Genomic DNA, 18,799 nt, shown 5'->3' on the forward strand with positions numbered 1-18,799 from the left:
AGTCGAATCCCCTCGCCTGCACACTACGAACTGAAGATGAAATGAACCAAACCTTGCCTACCCAACCGAGATTCAAATATAATAATGGGCGCGTTCCCAAAAATTGAATACCTGGACACAGATAGCTAGGTCCCCTAGAAAAGTCGAGAGAAAACAACAGGGACTAACCAAGCCATATCCAACTGATAGAAACGAAATCAATAGACCATCTAACGCCCACAAAATCGGGTGTTGGGTGCTCCTAAAACACCGGAGCAACATATAGCTTTCCCTAAAAGATCGACCATACAAAAAAAGAGTTAATTGGGAGAGTGGTGGTGGGAGGGCTGCGGCGCCACTCCGCCTGGCGCGTGAGTAGTTAGCTGCCACGCCAACGGTATAAAACTTTCAGTAGGTTTTGGGCATGTGGATGGGGGCTGCCGCGCCACTCCGCCTGGCGCGGCAGTAGTTAGCGTTCGCGCCAACTGCACATAACTTCCGGTAGGTTTCAACGGGTGGAAGGGACTATCGTGCGTCAGCCGCCTGGCGCGGCAGGGGTGATCTGCCGCGCCAACTGCATAGCACTTTCAGTAGGTTTCCGGCGTGTGGGTGGGGGCTGCCACGCCAGGAGTAGCGACGCGACAGATCACTCCTGCTGCGCCAAAAGCAGTGACGCGGCAGGGGTGAGCTGCCAAGCCAACTACATAGCACTTTCAGTAGGTTTTCGGCTTGTGGGGGGGCGGCCGCGCCAGGTGTAGCGGCGCAGCAGATCACTCCTGCCGCGCCAGGCGCAGTGGCGCGGCAGGGGTGAGGTGCCACGCCAACTGCGTAGAACTTTCAGTAGGTTTCGTGGGGTTGGGTGTTGCCGCGCCACTCCGTCTGGCGCGGCAGGAGCTTGCTGCCGCGCCAAATCAGGCCAACTTTTGAAAGCCTGCGCCCATTTATCCTTATCCTCTATTTCACCCTTCAACCATTCTTTTGCGTCATCGTTCAAGTCCTTCACTAGATCTTCTAACTTCTCACTAAATTCTCTCTCCGCATGAACCTTGCATAAAGTCTTCAATTTTTCAATCACGCGGTCGCTCTTCTGCCGACGCGACATGTTGGCAGCAAAGTACCTCGTGCACCACCTATGCACAAGCAGTGGAAAACCATCCATGTGGTCCTTCGCACAATTTAGGAGCCCATGGTGCCTATCTGATATCATACACACTTTCCATGAAGGTCCAAGTACATGTCACCGAACAAGTTTCATAAACCATGACCAACTCTCATTATTCTCACTCTCGGCCAAGGCAAAAGAAAGAGGCACAAGTTGCTGTTCTGGATCTACACCAACTACCATCATTAGTGTACCCTTATACTTTGTAGTCAAGAATGTACCGTCCACAAGTATCACAGGATGACAATGTTGAAATGCCTCACTACATTGAGGGAAGCACCAAAATTACCTTTGGAGTATATGCTTCAAAACTCCATTGTCAGGATGCATCATGCCACATGAGTCAACGAACCATTTAACCTCAGGATTGTAGTAGGCTATAACTGTGAGTACCCTAGGAACCATGCCATAAGACTCCTTCCGGTCCCCCCAAAGCAGGGCAATGGCGTGTTGCTTCGCCCGCCAAGCCTTTGAATACTTGACACGGTACCCACTAAAGGCGAAGATGGACTCCATGAGGGATGGCACCGAAGTCTCGTTGTCTTTACGGATACTGCCTAAGATACGCCACCCAAGGTACTTTGCTGTGCACTGGACGTGCACTCGCTTCGGCTGTGACGAATGACAAGTATGTGGTTGCACAACATTTAAAATTCTCCATTGTCCGGTGCTTGATATTAGCCGAGAACATACACGCCAATGGCATCCTTGCTTGCACATCACATTGTACCTTAAGTTCTTGTTAGAGTGAACTACGCTAAAAGGTCTATATAACCTCACTGCGTAGTCAGCCAAGAAAAACTTCAGCTCCTCAAGACTATTGAACTTCATTCCCTTCTTAATCACTGGACTCTCACTAAAGAGCATCCTTCGAAATTCACCATACTAGATTCACATATGGCTTTGTGGACCATACTGATGTCCTTATCATTGGGAACGGGTGGCAGTTCGACATAACGTTCTTTTAACAACCGCAACTCGTTCTGGGTGTAAGAGAAACATTCGTCCATACGACCAATTCCTTCTACATCATGCACGGTTGCGGTGTCGAACTGCGGTCCATCCTCTTCATATTCTATCTCCTCGTCCTCATTTTCATGCCCACCACTCTGAGATAGTGACTCCTCCTCTGCCTCGATACCTACTACCCCATCTTCCTCGAATTCACTACCATGGAACCCATAGAGACATTATCATCATCTATATTTGCTTCATCCCTCTTAAAAATGTTATTGGGAAAATCATCATTGGCAATAGCCAAGTCAAAAGCACATTCTATTTCACCTAACATGTGATGCAACATTTCTGACTCCTAGGTACCATTACGATTCACTACCACCACTTCCTTCCTCAAGATAACATTTGGGCCAGGCATACGAACAATTTCAACTATAACCTCCAAACATGCAACATTTGCTTCGTGAACTACATCCTTATAATGCTTCCAATTTGAATTGGATGCCAAGTTCATGAGAACATAATGAGCTCTAGCTTTCCCACAATTAAAACGACCTCTCAAACTCATCTCATCCACTCTACATCCATACTTTCTCATTGCACAATCAACTAAATTAGTAAAACTTGGAGGACCCTCGAAGAATTCAATTGACTCATTCATATTCTCTAACTCCCCATTTTGTTTCACAATACCACCATCAAAAAATTGAACTAAATGATCCATCTACAAAATACAAACATTTCACCATGTCATATACACTACACATTGCACATATTCGACATATCAACTCGACACATTCCACATATTGGACAAATTGCAAACAAAAAATATACATATCATGTACACTACACAATTGGATGAATATATACCTAAATCAAAACATTCAACAAGTTCTACACGTCAATATCGCGGGCAGAGACTCAATTGCGTCTGAACTACGCATCATCTAACACAAAATACCATTGCATTTCATTCAAAATTGAAATTATCAACCTAACCCTAAGTCACCTAAACATCCTCCGATCTACCAAATGCAATGGTAAAACACGAGAAAAAGTAGAGGGATACCTTCCACATGAAGCAGGGATCGATTTCCTCAACTTTCCCCCACCGAAATCGCCAGATTTTGGGTGAATTTGGGGGTGGGGTGGCGGGCGGCGGTGGCAAGGAGCTCGGGCATGGGTGTTTTGGAGGAAGAAGGAAGGAGGGAGGGAGGAAGAAGGAGCCAGCACGCATGTCTAGGTGGGGCGCTGCCGCGCCAGGCGGGCTGGCGCGTCAAGCGCCCGCCCACGTCAGCGCCTGTCTGGCCCGGTGCCGCGCCCGCGTGGTAGTGGTCCGCCGCGCCAATGCATGTGGCGCGGCAGAGGCTTCCTGCCACGCCTGGCGGTCAAGCGTGAGCAAAACTGTTACCTGCCGCAAATAAACTTCGGCTGAGGTTATTTTTAAAAATAAATTTAAAAAAGGTTAAAAATAAAAAAAAATCGCTTCTTCTCCCGTGAACGAGCAAGCAATAATCTCCATGAACTATCTTACTCATTTACAGCAATCAATAATCTCCACTTGCAAGCAACCGGCATGGTTGCATCTCTGCTTCCCCATCATATGACCATAGAACTCCTGCTCCTTTTCTCTAAAGATTGACACTACCACAAAGCCCAATAGCCCCAAGAAGAACAACACCACCACCAAATTTCTTTCTGCAGAAATAGCAACCACGTCGCCCGCAGGATGCACTACCATACGACCAGCAGAAGGGACAAGGGAGGACGGAGCACGCCACGGGCAGTGCAGCGCCACTGGCTTCACCGCGCAGGTGGCGCGGGGGTGGCCTAGCGACAGGGCAGGCACGCATGGCTACCAGCGACGGTGCAGGGGTGGCTTAGCAGAGGCGTGGGGGTGGCTTCAGCAGCGCGAGAAGAGGATTCGCTGGGGACGAGCAGTGGCGCGCGGGCAAGAAATGACGTAGCAGGGAGAAAAGGAGGAAAGGGGAGAGGGTATTGATTCACCTTTCTAAAGGGGATTAGGAGATGGTTTTCCTTAATTGAAAAAAAAAATATAGGAAAAGGGGATTGTTTTCTCAATCTGTTGGAGAAGGTTTTTTCTACCTCAATCCTCTTTATGGCTATTTATAGTTTACAAGGAAAGGGGATTAGTTTTCTCAATCTGTTGGAGTTGCTACAGCAGATTCCCTTCTCGCTTTCCCCTTTCCATCTCCTTACACGTGGGGCCTGCCTGTCAGGGGGCTAATTGATTTTTTCCTCACCCATCCTCTCATCTCCTTCCTATGGCAGCTTGGGCCCTACCCCTAGGTGATGAACGCCAGCGACGGCCTACAATCCGGCCATGGTCGGGGTGGAGCAGCGGTAGGCAGCATGGAGCAAGCTAGCCCGTCTGCATAAGGTAGGCCGGCGGCACTTGCGGGGCAGCATGAAGGGCCAAACGGGTGCAGAGGATAGGGCAAAGGGCGGCGCAGCCAGGATGGAGGAGGCCAGCCCTTCCGCGGCAGGGTAGGCCGGTAGTGCGCATGGCACGAGGACGCCTAGGACAACGGTAGCAACTAGCTGGGCACGGATGGCATGCGGATGCCACTGCGGTTGGTGGTGGCTAGCGGACGACTAGGTGGCTGGCGGTGGCGGACGTCGAGGGTGGCTAGCAGTGCACGGATGGCAGACGGGGCTGTGGACGGCGGGGGCGCGTGTGGACAGTGGACGAAGAGGTGGCCAGCGCGGACGGGGGATGGTGAGGTGGCTGGCAATGAACGACAGGGGCGCGTGCAAATGACGAGGCGACCAGCAGGCAGGTCAGGCGGCCAACGTTCCTCGCGCGCCTGTAGATCATGCGGTTAGAAAGGAGAAGTGAGCGAGGAGAAGGAAAGGGGGACGTGTGAATTCGTCTTTGTAAAGGGGAGAGGGAGGGGGGAAGGAGATGGAGAAAAAAACAAAAGAGAAAGGGGATCTGCTGGAGCTGGTTTTTCTCCCTTAAATATCTTTTATGGCTAAAAGGAGGAAAGAGGAAAGGGATCTGTTGGAGATGCTCTAAAGGTCAGCTTTAAATCGACACTAGCCCAAATTTGGTTAATAGTTTCTCCTTTCTCATTCACAATAACATAGAGGTGCCAATATTGGACAGCAAGATTGGAATTCCCAAACCAATGGTCCTCCCAGAATCTAACCCTGCTCCCGATTTTCCACTGCTAACCTATAGAGGCTGCCTATGCTACCAACATGACTCCTTTCCAAAAAAGGAGAGACATTTCGCATAGGGCAGCAAAAGAAGTTGGGATGTTCATTTCTATATTTTTTCTGAACAATTAGATCCCAAAGGACATTTTTATGGAGGTGATATATGTGGATCCACGAAGCTAAAATAGTAAAATACACATGTTCAGGGTTCTCAAATCTGGAATTACTAGATCCCAGAGTCTTTTTTGTGGGCATCATCTGCCAGAATTCAACAATGTGATATCTATGCCTCTCCTCTGCAGCTCACAAGGCCAAACCTTCTCATTTAGAGCCTGTTTGGCAGAGCTTCACGTAGCTCCAAATCCTCAAAAACAGCTCCGCTCTAGATTTTTTCAGCCAAAAGGTTTTAGATCTAGCAACTCCACCACAGATCTGCTCCACGAAGATGGTGGATCTACCCCCAGATCCATGGATTTGGTGGAGCACCTCAGGGGTGGCTCAACGAAATCAAATGTGGTGGAGTTGGAGAAAATTACCCACCACTACCACTCATTAGTGGAAAATGACTGGTTCGTTCTATTTCTTCTTTCTTCTTCTTCGTGCGAAACGCTGCCATCCTTCTCTTCCTCTGCTATGCCATCGTTCTTCTCTGCCCCGCCAGAGTGCCGCCCGCCCCTGCTCGCCCCTGCCCCCTGGAGCCCCGCTCGCCCTGCCCACCGGAGCCCCGCCCGCCCCGCCCGCCGGAGCCTCGCCCGCCCCCGCTCGCCCCGCCCGCTCCGCTCGCTCCGCCCGCGGGAGCCCTGCTCGCCCCGCCCGCCCCGCTCGCTCTGCCCGCCGGAGCCCCGCTCGCACCTGCCGCCGAAGTGCCGGAGATCCTCTACGACGCAGTGCCTCTACGACGACGAGGAGATGCTCACGGATTAGAGAGAGAGAGAGAGAGCAGCCGCCGGCGCGATGATGTGGAGCTTGGACTCCGACCGCGACGAGCCCGTGGTGCAGCAGCAGGAGCAGCCATCTACGCCTCCGCCGCCGCCTCCTACCTGCCGGCGTTGCCACCAGCGCGCCGCCGCCTGGTGCCGGGCCAACTGCCGCGCCATGAGCACCGGCGTGGTGGTAGCAGAGGAAGAGGAGCAGGAGCTTCCCGCGGAGGTGGAGGCAGTTGACGTGTGGCGTGGGCTACATCGCCGTCTCGCACGCGTCGCTAGCGCGCGGCGAGGCCCCACCCGCCGGAGCGCCACCCTGCCCCACCATTGTGGCCTCGCCCTGCCTCGCCAGCGTGCGTGAGGTCGCACTCGCCACGTGAGGAAGAAGATATTTTTTTTCTTTTTTTATTCTAATGCATGGGCCCAAATTGACAGTAAGACAAAGACAAGAGTGGAGCTATACCAAACGTTTCCTGAGATCTCAGATCCACGGTGGAGCAGCTCTATGGTGGAGCTAGCTGGATCTATGGATTTGGAGCTATTTTTTCCGAGCTGGAGTTCTGCCAAATAGACCCTTATGCTCATCCCCTCTCTCTCCTGGTTCTGCTCCCATGGAGTTTTCTTCACCATACCGTGGTCATTGAAGACACACCCTTGACGGTGCGGGTCATTTCCGATTGTTGAATACTACCTACAACTTGCTAAGGACGGACATGCACGTCAAACATCGATTTCCAAATTGCATCAATTTTCAAATTGCTTTGGTCTGGATCATGTCGGAACTCCACGTTACTGTACCATCTATCCTTTCTTCTCTCCTACATTTTTCTATTCTCGGTGGTCCACTGATCACAATGCTACACAGCAAGAAATCACCATCTCTCTAATTCTCATTGTCGCTAGTGTTAATCACTATGCCTCTGTGGCCGCATTAGGGGGATACTTAAACATGGTGGCTGGGCTAGGATCGAATTGTGTGGCTATGACACGACAGCACCGCCATGTTGGCATGTTGTCGTTGTTGTGTCCCAAATTTTGGACTGAAGCTCATGGCTTTCTAGATTGTAATCGCGTCTTAGCTCTGTAACTCTTCTTTTCTATCTTCTGATTACACATTTGTTCTCCATATTCTACTATCCGGCTAAACATCGTCATGACTAACCCATAGTTTTTCTCCATGGTAGTTATCACCCTCTTACGCATATGTGCCTCTTCTGATCTTAGGGCCTGTTTGGTAGGGCTTATTGGACGGCTTCTCGAACGGCTTCTGGAGAAGCCGTACCAAACGCCCTTCCAAAAAATGGCTTTTCTCGTGAAGAACCCGTGAAGCTGTTTTCCAATTTGTATTGGGGAGTAGAAGCCAGAAAAACCAGCTCCCCACGGCTTCCCCTCCATCCGCGCCCCCCATGTTACGAAACTACCCCTGAACTTCGCCAAAATAACAGCCAAATTGCCACCACTCCTTCCCGAACCGCTCCTCTCTCTCGTTCAGTCTTAGGATCTCACGCTCTCGTGGCGGCGGCGGTGGCGGCGGAATGGATGAGGGGGATGCGGCTCCAGTGGCTAGAAAATGGGCTCCGGCGGCTGAAAGAGGCAGATTCGGTGGTGGGCTTCAGGATGCAGCCAGCGGAGGGCCAGCAGTGCGCTGTTTGTGTCCGGCGGAGGGGCTGGCGGCGCCCCGTTCCTGTGGCTAGGATGCCCTCCTGGCCGCCACGATAGTGCCTCCCGGCGTGGTGGCGGGCGCATGGTCCGGACTCCCCGGTGCGCCTGGAGCCGCAGCAACCGCGGGGGCGGACAGTGGCCGGTGGTGTGCGGCACGACCGGGGCCTAGACGCGGTGTCACGGCACCGGAGGGGGTCGGGGTGGCAAGCAGGCGCGCAGTGGGTGGTCGGCGAGCGGCACGGCGCAGGGGGGCCGGGCGCGGTGGCGAGGTGGTGGCGAACGGGCGGACAGCGGCGTGCAGGGGCCTGGGCAGAGGCGCGCGCGGGGTGTCCGGGTCGTGGTGCTGAACGGTGCTAAGGAGCGGCCAGGGAGGGGGCTCGGGGCGCCGGGAGTGGTGCTGGGGGGCAGGGGGTCAGGCGCCAGGGGAGCCAAGGGCCGGTGGCGCTGGGAGTTAGGCGCGCAGGGGCTAGGAGGCAGCAGGCGTGCACCAGGGAGGAAAGAAGAAGAAGAAAGGAGAAGGAAGAAGAAAGAGAGGAAGAAAGAAAAGGGAAAAAGGGAGACCGGGAGAGGGAGAAAAATGAATGGAAGGATGTGGACCGGATTAAGGAAAAAGAAAAATTAAAGAGTAAAAATAATCCTTTTATTATTTCTTAAATAATAATCCTTTTATTTTTTAAATTTCTAATAAACTCAAATTTATAAACAAATGTTAAGTATGCCATTCATCTATTCAAACAATCCCTATAGTAAAGGACAACATTTGATTTATCACAGCCATTCCTAAAGACACAGGAGAGACTGTTTTGCCAAACTTCAGCTTCACCAGAGAAGCTACTTCACCGGAGCCGCCGCAGCCGTCCCGTTTCAACCATAGCCACAGTCCTACCAAACAGGATCTAAGCTACCGTGGGTAAGAATGAAAGCGGACAGAAAATATCCCGTTCCCGCCACCCGTTTTCCCATATTTACCCTATATTTTGAGCTATATAAAAACGAGGCGGTATAGATCGGTAACGACACGGAAAAAGAACCGGGATGATCCCGTTTTGGATTTATCCGGGATGGATCCAAGTATACTAAGGGCCTGTTTGGGAGCACTCCACTTCAGAAAAACCAGCTCCACTCCACCAGCTCCACACTTTCCTAGCTCCACTCCACCGACTTCAAAAAAAACATGGAGCTCCTGCACGTGTTTGGCTGATGGCAGTGCTCCAGCTCCAAAAACGTGAACACTTGTTGTGAATGGTCTATTTTACCCTTTGTTAACGGACCCACATGTCATACTCTTGTGTTTTCTCCTCTCTTCTTCCTCACTCTCCTCTCCTCTTCTCTTCTATGGGCACCTACCAGAAGAAGATGGACATGGACATGGACATGGACACGGGAGCTCGCCCCGGGCGGCGCGGCGGGCGGGCGACGGCGGCGCGTCGGGCGTCGGGCAGGCAACGCGTCGGGCGGCAGGCGGTGGTCGGCGCGCGGGCGGCACGGCGGCCGGCGGCTGGCGCGCGGGTGGGACGGGGCGGCGCGTCGGGCGGTGGGCGGCGGTCAGGCGGCGCGCCGGGCGGGACGGGGCGGCGGCCGGCGCGCGGGCGGCCTGGCGGGCGGCGGCCGGCCGGCGCGCGGGTAGGACGGGGCGGTGCGTCGGGCGGCGGGCGGCGCGTCGGGGCGCGGCGGGCGGCGGCCGGCGCGCGGGTGGAACGGGCAGCCGCCGGCGCGCGGGTGGAACGGGCAACGAGAGTTTTATGTTTCGCGAACCGGTACTGTGTAACGAGTGGCAATGGCGGGTAAATACCCACCAACTCCACGAGGAGATCTGTACAGGGGGTTTTTGGAGCACCTCTTGAGGTACTCCACAGAAAACGTGGATCTACCCCCCTGCTCCACCTTTTTCTTGGAGCCGGAGTTGCTGGAGCTAGACGCGTTTGGCTGCGAAATTTTTGGAGTTGGTGGAGTGGAGCAATTTTTTATGGAGTGGAGTGCTCCCAAACACCTCCTAACTTCCCGGCCCACGAGGCAGCAGGCCTGAGCAGCGTGCGTTAGAGCCTTAGAGGAGTCGACCGCGCACTGGAGCAGGCTCGCTTGCACCTTGCTGCCACTATCACTACTCGCTTGTCGCTTAGCGTTGCTATACTTTGCTAGCTTTCTAGCGGTGCTGGGCGGTGGCTGCTGTAGAAATCATCATGTCACCTGTTCTAGTTGTAGTGCTGCACTGCTTTTTTGCATGGTTGCGGGCGGCTCGGCTTTGGAATGTGGCATCATGCACGCATGACTGCAGGTGCAGACATACAATAGCTAGCTTAGCAATAGCATTGTAGCGTGAAGCAAGATGTAATTTCTTTAAAAAAAAAGAGAAAGAGGATAATGCCCTTGTGTTCCGATCCTCCCTTCAGTTCACTGATGGTCTCTTAGCATCTTAGCATGTTGATGCGTCATTGTTTTGAGTCAGACTTTGTATAGTGTGACAAGGCTTAAGTTCCTGATTCCCGGTTATTTTTGTTGTACTCCCGTCCATATTTGTTCAACCCGTATATCTCGGTTCCCGTCCCACATTCTTTGGCAAGCTGTGGAACAGGGTGGAGGTGCGTCGCAAATGCATTTGGAAGGTTGTGGATCTCGTCCAAACCCCATCAAACCGCATGGGAAAAAAAGAATTGATCCCCACCCCAGTCGTGGCTGGGAACAATCTCGCTTGCGCCGCCTTACCGGCTGCCGACGCTTGCCCCCTGCGCCAGGTAGCGTGTGAGCACAGATCCACTTCTTATCTAGGAATAAAGGGTGTAGGAGCAGCTACTATGTAAGAAAGTCACAAAGATCACATCATCATCGGAGGTACGGAATTAAAACGCGTCTCCAATAATATATAAGAGACGCGTGTATACTGAACGCGTCTCCAATATATTTGTTTTTAGAAAAACGCATCTCCAATGTTCGTACATAGATAACGCGGTTCCACGAAACGTGTCACCGATAATTCCAGGTCTTCCATCGCTGATGCGTCTTCACCTGCGTCTTAACCCACGTCTCACATATGGGAGTAGTGTCCGGACCCGTTTTTTTTCTCAAATCTGGTTGAAACCGGAATTCGCGTCCTCTCTCTGCTGTCTCCCTTTCTCTTCCTCATCCGCATCTACGAACCATGATGCTTAAGTCATGGATCGCTGCTTTGGAATTTTTTCAAGCCGTGGTAATCGGGCTTTTGTTCTTCTTGATCGTCAAGACTCTACTGGCATTTATCTGTAGGTAGCTGCTAGTCTTGTTCTGATCAGCAATAGCTATTTTTTTTATTGTGATAGAAATAGAACTATTTTCATTGTACTGTGATAGAAAGAGAACAAATTAACTGGCACAAGTTAATTTGTTTCACTTCTTTGATCCCCTCTACGTTTTCTGCAGAACTTTCATGATTGATTATGCAATTGGGGAAATTTCTGCTTCTGCCATTGATGCCTTTTGAAGACGTTATTGCTACTCCTGTATATATATTCATATATGTAAACACCGGTTCCTGAATTTTACCTAATAACACCATGCTATTGTCTGATGCAGCATGTTGTTACTTGACTGAAATTGTCTCATCACTTTTGCCATTACTGATTTAACTCAGTCTTACTAGGCAGTAGAATTTTTTATATCTAATGCACGTTTGTGATACAGGCAGGGTACGACTGGAAAGTACGACAGCGAGCTGAACCTGCAACCGCTGCTCAGCGACTGGTACCACAAGAGCACACACACCCCAGATGGTTGCCCTCTCTTCCAAGCCTTTCAAGTGGATCGGTGAGCCGCAGGCACAGTCCATGATTTAACATAATTTCTAAGTACGTGCTTGTTTGAAGCAGAATCTCTGTACTGAAACTCCTCAGTTCTGCCAAGGAAAAAGAAGGCATGCTAAGAATTTCCGATATCCATCGCAGTATTGATCTTGAAGAAATATGGAAGAAGACAACTTTCACAAGGCAAGTATCTTGTATTTCCATTGTCTAAAAAAATAACATGAACTATTCTTGTGTTTTCCATCTGCTACCCTTATATTCCACCTTAATGTTTCTACTCAACACGCATATGCCTGTAAATATGCACTGTTATATTTCATATTGCTTTCTTTTACTTGGTTGCCAAAAATACTTCAGAATAAATTACCCTTCCATTGCGTGTTCACTTTGATCTGGATTGGCTAAGTTCTTTTGGGGTAAGATCCATTGCACCATTCTGAATACAATTACCAGTACTTGGAACTGTAATCCATTGCAATTACTGTTGAATGTTGTTTGGCTGTTGTCTTAGGATTATTGAGGAGGTAGTTGCAGTTGGCTGTAATTTGACAGCATGATAGTACTGTTTATTATATTTTCCTAGTTGCTCTATCTAATCATGTACAATTAAACAAGAACTTGATTGCTAAATGGATGCCCAGACACGAGAGGCCATTACCTTGGTCGACCAGTATAATCTACCCGTTATAGTGTTCTTTCTTATATTGAGTGTACAGCTTCAGTTCTAAGTTCTAAAACCTAGAAGTATTTGCTCCTAGTAAGATCTAAGTTCTATATGTCCTTCGTGTGCTAGTAACCTTGGTTGAACAGATCTCTGGACATATATATTGATATAGACCCGTAGTGCAGTACTCGTTCGTATAGCTAGCAGGTCTCAATTGCTTTTTCTTACCGAAAGTGCCAGGATCGTTCTAACGAGAAAAAGATGGACGTAGTACTATCACAATTACTTCTACTTTCAGTTCTTCTTGTACAGATGCACACGCATGTGAGTACTATATTGATGATCCGATGTATCTCGTTTATATGAATTGGTTGCAGGCAATGCAAATCAAAGATGTCCCTAGATCTGGGTCTCTAGACCATGATATTTTTTTTAATTCATGATTGGAGACGCGGGTTTGCAAAACGTGTCTCTGGTGAGAAAGTCATTGGAGACGCGTTTTTCCAATCCGCATCTTCTATGAGGTTATTGAAGACGTGGGTTCTCAAATCTGCATCTGCAATAACCCTCATAGGAGACGCAGATTTGCTAAAACACATCTCCAACATGTTTCATATCAGAGATGCAAATTTGGACACGTGAAAAACTCGCATCTCCTATGTGAATTGAGCTGCGTCTTCCCATAAAGCATTCTAACGTAATAGGCTATGGTTGCGAAGTTCAAGGCTTAGAGATGCAGTTGCTTGCCCCCGTGCACACGCCAAGGTTATTGTTTCTAAAGTTAATTCTTGTGTCCTACTTTTCCATTATGTACTGGGGGCTATAATGGTAGTCTTTTAAATGGTGACATAATAAGAATTCCTTTTAGCATTGTGATCAATATTGGGGATATGAAATGCTCTAAATAATCTGTCAAGAACACATAGAACATTTTGATAGACTATCAAACTTGGTACAACCTAATATAATCACATGACACGATTTAGCTGTCATTACTGACTATAGCCTTTGTCAGGTCCCGACCCAAAGGCACCATATATAAGAGGCAGCTTATAATGCTACCTGTCACTATTAGATCATTAGTGTTCAATTCATGTAGCGATCTTCAGTTAGCCATAAGCTAGCACAATCATGCGTAGCATGCTTACGCAACTAAAGCTCCAAACCAACACATGTGTGGATCGCTCATCACAATTGACACAAGAACACATATCAACCTGTGTTCTCACATTACTCTCGTTAAAAAAAAAGGGTAAGGTAGAACCTGAGGCACCCAATAAAACTTTTTCATAAAACATAATTTAGCTGCAAAACATAATTAAATCAAAGAACACAAGAGCACCCAATTGACACAAGCCACGTAAATGAGTAAAAATCAAAGGCCTAATTAAGTGAACGGACTAGATAACCTCAAAACAGAATTTCAAGATAGGTACTTTCAAATAAAACATATACTAGACTAAAAAAACATTTCAGGAGCATGGGAGCAGCGGCAACGATAGCAAACTTCTTTTAGCTGCAAACACATGGTCCCACATATAGTCAAATTACATAGCAAGCTGGAAGTTTATCCCCCGTTGTAACTGAATCACACATACAGTCAGCTCCAACATACACCCAAATTCAATGTCTGAGATAATTATTTGAGATACTTAACAAATGCTGTCGTAAATAGAACAGCCATTAGCCAGGAGGCTTCTTCTTTTAACTTCTTAGCAAATAATTACACTTACTGATCAATTTTTGCCAACTCCACCAAGATCGATGGCCGACAACACAAAGAGATAGCAAATTAAAGGAGAACACCAAGATCGATGGCGAGGGAGTAGCAGCAGTCCAACCCAAATGCCGGAAAATAAGCGAGCCTCGGCAACTCACCTGTGCATTCAACAACGAGACAGACATGACCGAGCCATGGATGGGTCAGCAGCGATAAAGCAAAATTAATGGATAGCGCAGCAAGCGATTCGCGGCGCAGAATACAGCACTTACCTAAGAAGTGCGCCCCTGACCAGTTTCTTCTTGTAGTAATGAGAGTGGCGCACCTCGAAGAGGGAGTGGTGGTGGCCTGCCTCCGGGCCATCCCACTCCAGCGCATCCCACACCTCCTTCTCCATCTCCACGGTCGGCTTCTTCTCTTGGCCACCAGTGGCGATGACGGTTGATAGCCGGTGCATGGCCCAGCAACCGCTGACCTTGACGGTGTGCAGCATGGGCGTCACCATCTTGACCACACATATCTGCTGCAGCAGCGGTAGGTCATGCAGGCGGATGGTGGTAAGCTTCGGGAACGTTGCACCGTAGGTGGCTATGTCCCTCCTCCGTCTGCTATATGTCATCTTCAGTACGAAGACGTGCCTCAACTCGCTGCAGTGGATGATGTTCAGGGTCTCCAAGCTCGGGAAGGAGTAGGTTCCATCAGCATGTAGCACGAACTCTAGTCTGGGGCAGGAGCGCAGGTGCAAGTGCCGAAGATTAACAAAGGAGCGATAGTCACCTCTATCCATCCAGTCAGGCTTACTGCTCTTGCACCAGATGTAGCGGGCCTTGGGCAGATCCGATGCCCAGAAAGTCTCCATTTGACTGAAACTGGTCGAGTCCGCAGAGAAGATGGTTTCCATGTTACTGCACCGTTCTACACGGCACCACCTAACGCGGGAATAATAGAAAATAAAATGCAAACTAGCACTCATGGAGACATCATGGACATGAAGGAACTCAGCATGGGATGCCATAATATCATGAAGTTTCTTTTGTGCTACTGCTAGTTCACTCTCCAGACTGTGGCTCCCTTGAGCGACCTCAATGTAGCGATTCACTGCTGATGCTGGAGGGAGAAGCTGCGGGAAATCTTGCATTGGGACGTCTCCCCCCACATCAGGGACATCCACGTATGGGATTGTTGGGACTACCTGAGGCCTCAAGTGGTGGCTGGGTTTGATCTTCTCCTTACAGGGTCCTTCAAATTGTAGGGCACCACCACTGTTGATGGATGAAGAGGTAAAATGGATGCTAAACTGAAAATCCTCACTCGGGGCTGTCATTCGGTTTTCTATTGGGAAGTAAAGGGAACGGACAAGCCTTGCATCCACTAGAACAGCATGCAGTCTAAAGGATTTCTTCTGGTCAAGGCCAAGGGATGGCCAAGGATGTCGGATTCCAGCTCGTGTATCAATGCACAGCAACTCTAAGTTAAAACACCTCTTGTTCCATATTATTGCACGAAGATTCTCACAACCTAGTAGAAACAGTCGCTTGAGCCCTGGGACCTGCACCACCATAGTTTCAAAGTTGAGCATCTTGATTGCAGTTCCAGAGAGGTCCAGTTCCACAAGGTTGGGAAGGCCACGCAAGAACAAATTTTCTAGTAGGGTGCAGCCTTCCAAGGAGATCTTGGAGGTTTTGGCTTGCTTCTCATCTGCAGAAGATGGACGCAAATTGCTGGGGGGTAACTCAACACATGGTATCCATTTCCTGGATGCTGGCCCATAACTATCAAAGCTGAAAGATATGAGAGAGGAAGGAAGAGCATCAGGGATAACAACAGTTTCCAATTCTTCACAACCATCAAGAACAAGCACCTTAAGACTACAAGCCTTTGATAGACTGGCTGGTAGAACTGTCACCCAAAGACTTCCAGACAAGTCAAGTATTTCCAACTTTGTCTTGTCCATAAAGGACGTGCTAATATCTGTTAATGTCTCACCTTGTGATTTGATTATTCTGAGCTTCTCAAGGTTCAGTAACCGTCCCTGCAGGTGAGTATTGTCCGGCCAGCATCTGCTTCCTTCTACATGTAGCTCCCTAAGGTTAATCATGAGCTCCAACTTCTCTTGAGAGAATATCTCATTCCAGACTGTGTAACGTAGATCCAACACATATAGACCACATAAAGTCGCCCATTCCTCACTGCTATGACTGGTGGTATCATCTGTGCAGTGATCCAATCCGAGGAACCTTAGGGCTTGGCACACAAAGAAAGGAGGTGATGCAAAACTGAAGGCACAATGACAGAGAACAAGCACACCAAGGTATCTGGCATTCGTGAACAAGCTAGCTGGTAAATTTGTTGGGGAATTTGGTGTTTCAAATGCCAGGAAGAAGGATGATGTCACTGCAGGTATTTCTCGCACACCGTGTGCTTCTAGATTCCTTGAGGTGACTGAAATCCAGCGGTAGGGTCCCTCCTCATAGCCCCAACCGCCCTCTTTCACAGCCCGCAAAAATGGCGGTCTACTTCCCAACATGACCCTTGGTAGCACCTCATCAAGCAAAGCATCATCACACTCCCATGTTATCTCACGACGCAATGAGTCACTGATTTCCTTTGCAGTGTCCTCTTTTATGATTCCATCGCATATCCAATAGTTTGAAGCTTGAGCAACCCAATCGTATTTGGTGATTCTATGAAAATTGTAGTGTAGGAAGAATTCGTAGAGGCAGCAATCTTTGACCATTGTATTTGCTGCGTTGATGCTTCGCAGAAATGGGTAACGAGCTACTATGGCAGCAACCTCACCATCCAGCACACTGTTAAACATTTGCCAGAGTCCGTGCCTGCAACCGTAGAAATGTTGGGTGTATCTAAATTTGTCTCTCATAGACATGCTCCTCCTAGAGTTTATGGTCAGAGACCTTCTCCTAAAGGTCCATATCATTGCATGGTTTCGGAATTCTGAAAATGGAGGAACACCCATGGTGGCCACGTCAATCTCCTCATCACTACCATTAAGAAAAAGGATCAAGAATTTGCTATCCTTCAGGGTTTCATAAATCATTGTAGCAACACCTCGTACCACATCCCTAGATCTTTGGTCCACTCCATCAAAGTCATCCTCCTCGTCCTGCTTATCCAGCAATGCCATTGTTTCATTGCCAAGTTTTATCTCCTCAGCAATGTCTCTCTGCATGGCTCTTCTACCATTCCATGCTGAGCAATCCAAATGAACTATTCGGTCAAACCATGTTTCTTCAGGAGGAGCCTTCAGACCATCAAGGACATTCTGGGCAACAGATCGAAGGACTGGTGCCGTCCCGAATCCATCCCAGCCATGAAAATAAATGACTTTTATACTTGAATTTCTACAAATTTTAGAAAGTAGGTCGCCCCTTGCTTCAGACTCGAGCGTTACCTAAAGTAGAAGAATTAGTATATATAGTAAGCAAATGAATGGAGGTCGTCTCGTTTTGTCGCAGCTTGTTTTATGAAAATGAATTAAGATATATCTGCGTCCATTTGTCAATCGGATACGGATGTTCGAATACAAATGTTGTTTCAATTCCTATTATTGTTTAACTGGTGAAACTTAAATTGCACAATATGTGTTTATATATATGCCCTGTATGCTACAGCTTTCAATAGTGAAGTATGAAAAGAATAGTCTGAAAGAAAGAAGTAAAATGTGAAAGAATAGTACCCATGGCCGCGGCCTCATGGTGACCAATATATATTCTCTGTACGCACAAGACCAAGCAAGAAAGCAGCAGCAAATTAACTGGCCTAACCCATGATCAGTTTCGCCACCACCTATGAGCATATATAGTAGCACAACAACCACATTAAGACAATCAACAGTGCACAGCAATCTTTTTTTTCTGCAGAGAACAAAATAACAGAAGGGGGCGACAACGCTGTAGCCTGTATTGCTGTAAGCAAGCAATATTGTTTTTTTCTAGTAAGTAGTGCTACATACCAGGTTGATAAATGTCGACCAACAAGGAGCTAAGAGCAACCGAGATCAAAGCAGATCTCGAAGACTCGAACCTGAAACTTCTGAAGGAGCACTCCTATCTGGGACTAGTAGGTATTCGTACTAAACCAAAGTAGAGAAGAACTGTGAGATGGACCTAAGAATATGGTTTTCCCTTGCCGCTGGGTTTTGGCCTTTCCGCCAAAGCATGATACCTTGATTCTTGATTATCACGAGCCCTTTCCCTCTTTATTCCCAATGGATGAAATTCACGTGCCTGCTAGCTTTATCCTTATAGAAGGTATTCGAGTCCCTCCCTGAGTGCACATTTCTTTCCAGTGGCAGAGCTAGAATCTTGCACCGCATTGTCTTATGGCAAAAGCTATCGTAACTAAATTGAACTTTATGGCTAAAAATCAGGTCATATAGATAATGGTTCCAATATAATAGATCAACATTCTATTACATCTTTTTTCTTGAAACCGATATCTCCATCCTTTTATTTCATCAATACTCTTAGTCAGAGCTAAGAACTAAACTCGGCCCATTTTAATTTATATAACATTGCCGCATGACAAGTATTATCTATATATACAATAGAGCATGAGTTTTCTATAACATATTATTACATACTATAAAAGCATGAGTGTCTTAGATAATGTTTTCCACCAATGCAAGAGATAACCACCTGCACCTGGCCCATTATTGCGTAGATTAGAGGGTGTGAAAGCAGGAAAGATTAGAGCAAAAAACATCCATCGGCATTCCGCTGTTTTTGTTTTGTAATCATCACCACACCAACCTGC

At 48.4% G+C, this 18,799-nt stretch overlaps 1 protein-coding gene across 1 annotated transcript; it reads right to left on the minus strand.

Moving 5' to 3' along the window:
• Positions 1-14,291: 14,291 nt before the first annotated feature.
• Positions 14,292-17,213, minus strand: LOC140223442 (uncharacterized). The gene is made up of 3 exons (XM_072295284.1): positions 16,939-17,213; positions 15,505-16,299; positions 14,292-14,952 (listed from the first exon to the last, which is right to left on the minus strand). The coding sequence occupies exons 1-3, from the start codon at positions 17,211-17,213 to the stop codon at positions 14,292-14,294; spliced, it is 1,731 nt and encodes a 576-aa protein (XP_072151385.1).
• Positions 17,214-18,799: the final 1,586 nt, after the last annotated feature.

Source organism: Setaria viridis, chromosome 7, assembly GCF_005286985.2.
Source record: "Setaria viridis chromosome 7, Setaria_viridis_v4.0, whole genome shotgun sequence".
Lineage (NCBI taxonomy): Eukaryota > Viridiplantae > Streptophyta > Magnoliopsida > Poales > Poaceae > Setaria > Setaria viridis.

Bases quoted from the DNA above. Each gene is read 5' to 3' on its own strand.
- LOC140223442 (XM_072295284.1), bottom strand. From the start codon at position 17,213: ATGCAGAGAGACATTGCTGAGGAGATAAAACTTGGCAATGAAACAATG. The intron at 16,300-16,938 runs GTCTCTGACCAT...TTGTGCCTTCAG, and splicing joins ATATGGACCTTTAGGAGAAG to TTTTGCATCACCTCCTTTCT. The intron at 14,953-15,504 runs GTGTTTTAACTT...TTCCCGCGTTAG, and splicing joins GCAATAATATGGAACAAGAG to GTGGTGCCGTGTAGAACGGT.